General features: G+C 39.8%; 1 protein-coding gene across 1 annotated transcript; it reads left to right on the top strand.

Moving 5' to 3' along the window:
• Positions 1-1,807: 1,807 nt before the first annotated feature.
• On the top strand, positions 1,808-7,957 carry LOC135991547 (thiamine transporter 2-like). The gene is made up of 5 exons (XM_065640253.1): positions 1,808-1,957; positions 4,058-4,862; positions 6,197-6,389; positions 6,910-7,051; positions 7,835-7,957. Exons 1-5 carry the CDS (start codon positions 1,808-1,810, stop codon positions 7,955-7,957), a joined length of 1,413 nt encoding a protein of 470 aa, XP_065496325.1.
• The last annotated feature ends 1,993 nt before the right edge of the window (positions 7,958-9,950 follow it).

Here is a 9,950-nt window from a genome sequence, read left to right as displayed (position 1 = left end):
ACCAAATAGTCCATGGCATTTGATGTGCTACCTCCCACACCCCAGCAAAGCCAGGACAGTCAGAAGAGACCCCACGAGCCCAGAGGCCCCTGTGCTGTGCAGAGGGGCGTCAGTGTCAGCCCAGACTGTGAAATGGGTGCTGTGTCTTATCTCTCAGTTGGAGACCAGAGCTGTTAAAGGTATTTATTAACAGAAAAATTTGATCGATTGCTTTCTCGCTATGTCAGTTTTTATTAATCATTAGCTACTGCGAGTCTTAAACTTTCACCTTAAAATTAGAACTCAGTTTACTGGCAAAACCTGTAAAGGTGAAATCTTCCCCTCCGATTTTCATGGGTAAGTTCTGCAAGCAAGAAGAGCTGTGATGAAATATTATTATTATTTAAATTTTGTTGACATCTTATCAAGCTTAGAAAGAACTTTCAGGAAACAAAAAGACACTAATTTCTTACTACCTCCAATCCTAAAGTGTGGTTTCTGACTTCTGCAGGACAGAAAATCATCCCAGGAGGAAACCGCACATGAACCCAGAGCAATTGCACCACAGCCAGAATTTTGACAGGTAATTCACTATTTTCAGAGTTATGTGGAAGTGTGCTGGCCACTCACTTGCTCAGTGCATTTGTAAGTGGTGCAAGATTTATGCTGATGCTATTGACCAGTCCAGGGTTTAATATATTTTTATTTTTAAAAAATATAACGGATATCAAAAGAGTTCAAAGCAGATACAGAGTTAAGGATAATACAGGCCATATTTTATATACAATTATTTGTAAGAGCAAGATAATATTTGGAGGCAATAATTCAAAATGAACTTTCAGGAATAGGGCTGTTTTTTGTAACATTCTCCTGTGGTCACAGAAATACTGCCATAACAACATACTATTTATGCTAAGTTTTAATCAATACAATCTCACAGTGTAAGTAGAAGCACTTTTGAAAAGGTGCCTGTCATAAAATGGAATTCCACCATTTCAAAGAAATAGCTTGTAACAGCTTGATTAATCATCAGTCAGTGCTTTGCTTTCATTCTCTTATGTTTCAGAACATTCTTGTTTCACTTGTTGTCCAAGAACAGTGGAATTGACTTTCTAATGCAAAACAAGTAAAAGAAGCTTAAAAAACCCCTGATCTCTTTAGCCTTCTATTCACTGCCAGCTACAGTGAAGAAACAAGTCTCATTCTTTTCCTTTGATGATCACTTTCAAAAGTGAAGATTCCCCTTTTCTAAGCCTGAGCAGGTACCATGAGCGGATAGCTTCTGCATCTTTCTTTACCCACCCAAACGACTGGAGTGCAAGTAATATGATGAGTATTAAAGCATTTTGAAGAAACTGAGCTCACAATGGGTTTTGAGCCGGCTGGTGGCTTTTATTGTCTGCAAAAAGGCTTGCACTTCTATTGTTCCACTTGGTTCTCAGGCTGCAAATCAACAGAAAAAAAGCCTCCTTGAGCATGCTGAGAATGAGCTTTAATCTCAGTTTGGCCACTCATTTATTTGGAAATGAGACTCTAATGGAACTTTTTTCTTCTGCTACAATGCGTCCACTCAATTCAAAGTACGTCATTAAGAACAACCTTTGACAGACGATACAGAGGCTGGGGTTTACCACCACCAATGCACCTTGATCCAAGTTGTTCATTTACAAGCTGCATCTCCCATCATTGGCAGGTTTAGAGGAAGAAACATTAGCTGAAGTAGCGTTAGTTAAAAAGTAAACCTACAAATGAATTTTTACCAGCTGTGAAAAGCATATGAAATTCCTGGCATGCTCATTTCTTTGACACCTTTTTTCTTAGGTAGACGATGGATTGGTGGAAGGGAGTCATAGGCCACAGCTGGATTTATCCCACGTTGATCATCTGTGCAAATGGGTTTTTCTCTGCAATGAGGCCATCAGAACCTTTTCTCACTCCTTACCTAACTGGACCAGACAAAAACCTAACAATTGAAGAGGTATGTAACTACTCTCAAGTAATAATTAAAATGTTAAAGCATTAAGTCGTGCAGCAATAACTGAAGGGGAGATAAAATATACCTGTAGTATTGAACACTTTATCTAGAGACTCATATTTAAGGTTTTTCTGGAAAAGAGTAAGGACTCTTTAAAGTCCATACATGTTTAGGACTTTGAAACCACTTTGGTGGCTGTTTAAGACCTGGAAACTTCCAGGAAAACCAGGTCAGCTGGTTCCTCTGTCCACCTAGCACCGCAGAGGAGGAGCAGCACTAGTATTTATTTATACTTATTGTGGAACTGATTACACTGACAGTGACATAATGGTTGCAAACCATAAGAAAACCAAGCAGACTTCCCTTTGAGCTGTTAGATTATGACCCACGTTACAGGGCTGATTTATGCATTCATTAACGTGTGGAGGTCAGGTTCACATTCAAAAAAGGTTGTTGTTGGTTTGTTGTTGGGGTTGTCTGGTTTTTGTTTCTTTCTTTTTGGTTTTGTTTTTGTTTCTTTTTGGTGTTTTGTTTTTGTTTTCTTCAGGGGGTGTGTTTGTTGTTGTTTGGGGGTTTTTGTTGTTGTTGCTGTTTTGGTTTGGGTTTTTTTGTGTGTGGTAGTTTTGTTTTTTGATTTGTTTTTTTTTACAAAAACATTCACTGCAAGTTTCCTTGCTCTGCTCCTCTGTTCAGCACTAGCTGCTTCAGGAGTGCACTTCCAAACAAAGGAGGACATGGTTAACAAGTGGCTGAGTCATGGAGCTAATGGTATAATTAGAGAACACAAGCTTGGTACACCCACATACAGCTAATATGAAGAACAGTTATTCCTGATGTGCAGTAGCAAATGTTAAGGCAGAATCTGCTAGCATAGCGCAAACCCAAAGTTTCTTCTGAAAAAACTGAATTAGTGGTTTGGGTTGTTGCCATTTCCCCCCTCCCCCTTTCCTTTTTAAGCACAAAGACAAATTTTCTCTTTTACATGAGATAGACAAATAGCATGATGGGATTCCTTAATTCTGATTTCAACAAAAATGCTTAATTCAAAAATAAGTGTAGTACGAATACTGACTCTTTCAGCCAAACTCACCTCTGGTAAACTAATTCCATAAGTTTCAGTCAAACACCTAAAAATTCTAATTAAAATTCAGGAGAAACAAAAGAATTCACCCATAAAGACATAGTGAATCTGGTGCTCACAATGCAACTCACTCCAGTACCAGTTCAGAAGTAAAAAGGTAACCAGCTACAACTGGTTCCTTTCTAGTCTAATTACTTAAGCAGAGAATGAGTGATCACGAACAGCCTAGAAGGTCCAGAAATTGCTGGATAAAACCTCCCTAAAACAGGCAGCTTGCACAAAGAGAACGTTTTCTCGGACAGTATCTAAAGCTGTAGCGAAGCCGCCTGTGCGAGCACTGAGTGGCAGGAAACGACACCTTCCAACCTGAACACGCATCAGTTTTAGAAACAGAGAATTTCTTTTCAGAGCATCTATGCATTGAAAGCCAACTGAAACTTAATGAAATACTGTTCCAAAGACTTGCTTACTTCTTAGACATTAAATATGAAGAAAATGTAGGAGGTGAAGACAACATAGTGTTATAATACCTACACACTCACTATGTTCAGTTTCAGTTCCCCCATCTTAAGAGGCATATGCATTTTTTTCTAATTCTAACAAAGGAGAGAAGTGACCAAATGTATACAATGACTCCCAAAAGAGTTAAAACTAAATAGGTATTCGATTTCAGCTACTGTGGGGAATAGGATTTGATGCTAGACAGACTTTCCTGTGACACAAACACTGTTATAGCTGTTTTAAACAGCTACACATCAAGATCTGCCTTCTTCGTAGGCCTTTACTAGAAATATGTTTTAAGCCAGTCTACCTGTTTATGTAGCAGAGCCTGGCATCGCTATCTTTGCCTCTTAAGGAATACATTTACAGTTTTGTAATTTAAGGCAAGGCAGCTAAAGTCTGCACAATTCAAACAATTCAGTGTTTCCTATCAATGCAACTAGGATCCTTCAAAACAATCAAAAAGCTTCCAAAAAAATCAACTTTTTTTTTTTTTTTAAGTATTCTCTCTTCTCTTCTAGGTTACCAACCAGATTTTCCCAGTTTGGACATACTCCTACCTTGCACTCCTTGTCCCAGTCTTCCTGATCACAGACTATGTGCGCTACAAGCCCGTCCTCCTCCTCCAGGGCATCAGCTTCATCATCACGTGGCTCTTGCTCCTCTTCGCACAGGGAGTGGTGGCCATGCAGGTGGTGGAATTCTTCTATGGGATGGTGACAGCCACCGAAGTCGCCTACTATGCCTACATCTACAGTGTGGTCAGCACCGATCACTATCAGAGAGTGACGAGCTATTGCAGAAGTATCACTCTTGCTGCAGCCACCATCGCTGCTGTGCTGGCGCAGCTGCTGGTTTCCTTAGCAGACGTATCCTACTTTCACCTTAACGCCATTACTTTGGCTTCCGTGTCCCTGGCATTCCTGTGCTCCTTTTTGCTCCCAATGCCTCAAAAGAGTATGTTCTTCCACAGGAAAGGCGTCTCAGAAACACTCCCAGGACCAGATAAAGTTGTGGCTACAGTTGACTCGAGCCGCCAAGAGGACCAGGGCTCTGCACCTGCTGGCAGGGGACCAACACCTGAACCACAGGCTGACCACGCCAAGCCCCAGAACCATGTGCTCAGAGTACTGGTGCAGCTGGGCAAGGACTTGAGGGATTGCTACAGCTCAAGGAAACTCCTGTACTGGTCCCTGTGGTGGGCTCTGGCTACAGCAGGCTTTAACCAGGTTTTGAATTATATCCAGGTGCTGTGGGACTTCAGAGCCCCCTCTCACAGCTCTGCCATGTACAACGGAGCTGTCGAAGCAATAGCAACTTTTTTAGGTAAGTAAAATATCATTAGCAACTTGGTATTCTTCAGCCATTTCTTTGGTGCCTTTCTCTTTATCTCCTATGAAGACATAGGTCAACAGCAACAGCCTCCAATATATAGTACCAATCAAACAGTGTGCAAAGCATGCTTTTACTGTACAACTTTATCAGTGGGGTCTTTAAAAATAACCTTAAAAAAATATGTAGATATAAGCTTTTCCTTCTTTGGGGAGCCTCACTCCACCAAAGCGTTTCAATAATTTAGGTTCACAGCTCTGTTTAAGACCACGAATTTAACCCCAAGTAAGCAGTTCAAAAACTCTGTGCAGTGACACTTGGCCTATTCCTCCATCAAATGCCCCTTAAGCTGGGTGGTTTAAGAATTAAAAGAGCACATTAACAGACACACTGCTCTAGTCTGTTTCAGCAGTGGATTAAAGATTACGAGATGTGTACTCCTGAACAAATATTCTGTGACTGCATCTGTATCCTGATCAATGAGTTTGCCTCTGGATGTGACATAGGACAGGCTGAGAGAGCTGTAATTGTTTAGCCTTGAGAAAACTGGGATCTACTGAAGTGCATAAATACTTGAAGGGGAGGAGTAAAGAGGATGGAGCCAGACTCTTCCCAACAGTGCCCGGAGACAGGACAAGAGGCATGGGGCACAAATTTAAACTAGGTTTCATTTAAACATACAGAAATATTTTTATTGTAAGGGTGATTTAATGCTAGAACAGGTTGGCGAGAGGTCTAGACTCCCCATCCCTGGAGACATTCAAAACCTGGACACCAGCACTGGAGTTTGTTACAGGATACTACACTGAAGTAAGGGGTTTTACTATATGTGGTGGTCAATAAGGCATTGACAAATGCAGTTGACAAGATTTTTCACTAGAAACTGGAAAGATGCTTTCATTAAAAAAAAGCAAACAAAGGACTGCAACAGATTTTCGCTTCATAAAGATCTTTACATGAAGGAATTAAACTCCGTTATGCATATTTTGGCAGAAAATGCTTGGTGGGATTGTTCTTCTCTTTACTCAGTTGTCAAAGAAGGGAGTAACAACAAGAGACCGTATACTGCTGCCTCCAGCCTTAGGCATGAGGCACTTTTCACAGAGCACTTCAGTCTGCGAAGGCTCAGTAAGCAAGGAGAAAAAAACCCCAAACAAACAGGAGACTCCCACACCACTAAGAGAAAATATAAGCCACACCATTATCAAAGTCCATTGTGACTGCAACAGTCTCAAGAGCTCCTGGCATGGTCCATTTACAGAGTTATGCAATGGCTCTGGAAGGATGATAGTGTTGCAGAGTTTTAATTATTACTTTAAAATTTTTAGGGTCAGCAACATCCATGGCAGTTGGATATGTCAAAGTAAACTGGGATCTTTCTGGAGAACTGGCTTTGGGAGTTTTCTCTGCAATGGATGCTGGCGCTCTCTTTCTCATGCACTTTACTGACAACATCTGGGCATGTTATGCTGGTTACCTTGCATTTAAAGCATGCTATATGCTCCTCATAACAATAGCAACGTAAGTATTATACATTTAATTAGAACAGTTGCATATTTAAATCACTAAGTATTGAATTTCTAAATTTATCAAAATTTTACTGAAAGCTTCCCTAGAAATAAGATTTTTAAATAGGTCATGACAGCACTACATAATCTAGTTTATATAAAACTACGCTTAAAATTATATGACCTATTACCATGGGTTACTCTAAGTCAGAAACTACTTTTTTCAGCATTTAGCTGTTCAATGATCAAGTATTCTCTAAATAATCAAACAAACATATCCAGGTCTTTATTTAGCAAAAATATCCACTCAAATAAGTAAAAGGTAAGCAGGATGCACAAAAGTGCCAAAGCCAGTAAAAACAAGGGATTTCTGCCAAAATGAAACTGTTAAAGCTTAATAGCCCAGATTGAAGAGGCTTTATCCTTTGAAGAATCCACTGTGCACATTAAATTGTTCCCAAACTTCCTCCCGGAAGTAAACTGCAAACATCTTTGTTCTCCATAGTTTAGTTAACCCATACGTTCGTTTCCAGGTTTCGGATTGCTGTCAATCTAAGCATGGAGCGTTACGCATTGATGTTTGGCTTCAACAACTTTGTTGCACTGGTGATTCAGACAATTATAACTGTTGTTGTAGTAGATTCGAGAGGTCTGGGTCTGGATATCAGCACCCAGGTAAGCTACATTACGCTGCTCTGAGTTGCCCTGCTCTCCTCCAAAAGAGGGTTCTACTCCAAGAGTAGCCTTTGGCAAGACACAAGGCAATGTGCCAGCTTAGGACAGTTACTCACGTGAAAAATGGGTTTAAATAAAGTGAATTGGCAGTAGTGGCTACAACCTACTTGTCCTCTAGTCCTGCCAATTTTGCATTTCTGCAGTAATTTTAAGAATATTTGCACAGAGAAGAAGGGAAAGATGACCAACTATTACTCAGGGGTTTTTTGGTGTGGGTTTTTTTTTTAATTTGTTTTTAATTTTACATAAAGGCTTACTATTCACAAGTTTATTGTCAAAATACCCTAAACAGAAGTAGGAAGCAAGCTGAAAGGCAATCTGTGGGCCTATTACTAGGGTAATTTTAAGTTACATAGTTTCATTGGATGCACCTTTAAGTTACTATAACTCCGAAAATTAACTAATCTCACAATTCCCCATTAAATTTCTAAATTTAAAGTTTCAACATACGTACTGAATAAGGTCCAAGTCTCTAGTGTTCATCTTTTCAGAGAGCCAGAAAGAGCAGGGCAGCGGTCCCTCACCGCAGCGGGGAGGAGACGCGAGTGACAGATCCTCCTCTCCCCCTCCTACAGGATGAAATCGAGCAGCCAGACTTCTTGAAGGGATCACTTCAGGGCATGGGTGACAGGGAAGGGAAGGTGGCAGTGGAGGGGCACCCCTTAAGTTAGATTACCTAACAGCAGTTTTTGACTCTTCCTCTTCCCCACCTCCATTTCCCAGTTTCTCATTTATGGCAGCTACTTCACATTCATAGCTGGCATTTTCCTGATCAGAAGCATATACACCATTATCTCCATCAAATGCAGACATACCAGTGAGGCTGGTGAAAGCACCAATCTTTAACAACAGAGACAAAAAGCAAGGTTGCGAGCAATAGCACAGAAAGCTGCATCATCTGCACACCAAATTAGGAGAATTGTGCTCAATCAAGCAAGACTGGTCAATGGTGAAAGAGGCTGTTTATGAGCCTACAGCAGAAAGAGCTGTGTCAAGACAACAATGCATTTTGCCCATTTTCTTCACCAATCCTCCAACAATCTTCTATTTCAACTCAATCATCTGACACCAAAACTTCCATTAATGCTCAATAAGCATAACAAGCAAGTACATACAAATGCTTGACCACCACATAGAAGAACTTATAGAACACAACCTTTGAACTTTCACTTCTACGGAGTTTTTCAATTAAAGGCATTTGAGTAGTAGACATAAGACCTTTGAAAAGTCTTAAGAGAATGTGAAGAAGCAGTTGTCCCACAGCAGCATGACGATTTATTGGAAAGCTGGCCACAGAAGCCTTTTGACTACTTAAGACTTTTTCAACTGGAAGCTGCAATATGCATTTTTAAAGCCAGTTAACAAATATCAACAAACCAATTTTTTTTCCAAAGACGCTACCTTCTGTATGTTCAAAGGTGGATTAGTTCAATGCTATATAGCATAACAATACTGCCACTTCAGTTTACTAAAGGCCAAGTGCAGCCATTTCGGATTCTAGACAGACAACGCACTCCTCAGGAATCTGAAGTTACAGGACGTCATTATCTGCAGATAATCTGCTACTGGTACAGTGACAGTTTTACTGTGAGTTTGTTGAAGATGTATGAACACAACATTAAACTTCCCTTCGAGTGCCGGTCAACTGCCAGGACCCACACACTTATCTCTGGAAGCAAAAAAACTCCTAAACTAACTTTATTTTGAAGCCATAGTGAGACACTTCAAATTCTACACAAGGCAGTCTGTCTTAAAGAACAACTAAAAATTTAGATACAACTAAAGCTAATTAAAGAAAGCTCTTTCGACTGTGTTCAATAACATCCACTTTGGAGCCAACTGTATCAGACAGCAGCAAATTTCACTGTGTTCCTTTACCACAACTTACAGATTTGCCAAGAGTCAGAAGTAACTGATGTTCCCCCAATTAAGCTCGCAATAAAGTAAAAATCATCAATTCCTTAAAAAACTTACCTTTAAAAGCTGCTTGAACTTGCATTTTTTGCCCCAGTAAGTTTTCCCTTCAAGAAAGCAGAATACTTGGATCATATTTCGAGTTGTCTTTCAGGAATTCCAACTGAATTTGGTCCTTTTCAAATTTATTTTTTGCCCCATATTTGTTTCACCACAGTGCTTGGTAATTTGCAGCCATTAAATAACTTTGAACTGCAGTACCCATACATCACATCTGCCTTGTAAAACTCAGGATGTACCTCTTACAGCATCTTCTTACACATGTAAGAGCTGACATGTTAGGATTAAAAGTATTAATCTAGAAGGTCTCAAAATCAATTTCTGTATCAAGTGAAGTGCTTTGATGCTAAAGCAGAAGATACTGAAAAGCTAGTGGAAGTATAATTTTTGTGCAGCTATGCTAGTTGCATGAACAACTGCAGAGATTTGGAAGACAAAACCATTTACACGAATGGGTGAAGAATTCATTTTGTAAATATAGCTATTTAAAAAAATCTAATCAACAAAACAGCTACAGTGTCAGTTCCTGTTCAATATAAAGGAGACTCAGAACAATACGACATCTTCAACCACTTGTCTGGAGTTTGACAGACTTAAAATTAGTGAACATACTGGTTGATACAAGTTGCCAAACTTTTATCTGCTTTCAAGCTCGTTAACGAAAAATAATGTATTCCACTATTTCCGCGGCATAATCTAAAGCTACATGCTTTGCGTATGCAAATGAATCTCAGCATCTCTTAGCAGTAATCAGCTTCATTTGGATCAGAACAACCATTTCAATAGATGCTGATCTCATTAGCCTTTGCCCAAAGCTTAGTTTACATCAATTTAGGTGAAGAGAGCACAGAACTGTTCCCCTTCT

Source organism: Caloenas nicobarica, chromosome 8 (genome assembly GCF_036013445.1).
Source record: "Caloenas nicobarica isolate bCalNic1 chromosome 8, bCalNic1.hap1, whole genome shotgun sequence".
NCBI lineage: Eukaryota > Metazoa > Chordata > Aves > Columbiformes > Columbidae > Caloenas > Caloenas nicobarica.
The sequence above is the reverse complement of the archived record's forward strand: the minus strand, read 5'-3'. Positions and strand labels throughout refer to the sequence as shown.

Coding starts and splice junctions, on each gene's coding strand:
- LOC135991547 (XM_065640253.1), top strand. CDS start 1,808: ATGGATTGGTGGAAGGGAGTCATAGGCCACAGCTGGATTTATCCCACG. Junction 1,958..4,057: donor AAAACCTAACAATTGAAGAG/GTATGTAACTAC, acceptor CTTCTCTTCTAG/GTTACCAACCAGATTTTCCC. Junction 4,863..6,196: donor AGCAATAGCAACTTTTTTAG/GTAAGTAAAATA, acceptor TAAAATTTTTAG/GGTCAGCAACATCCATGGCA.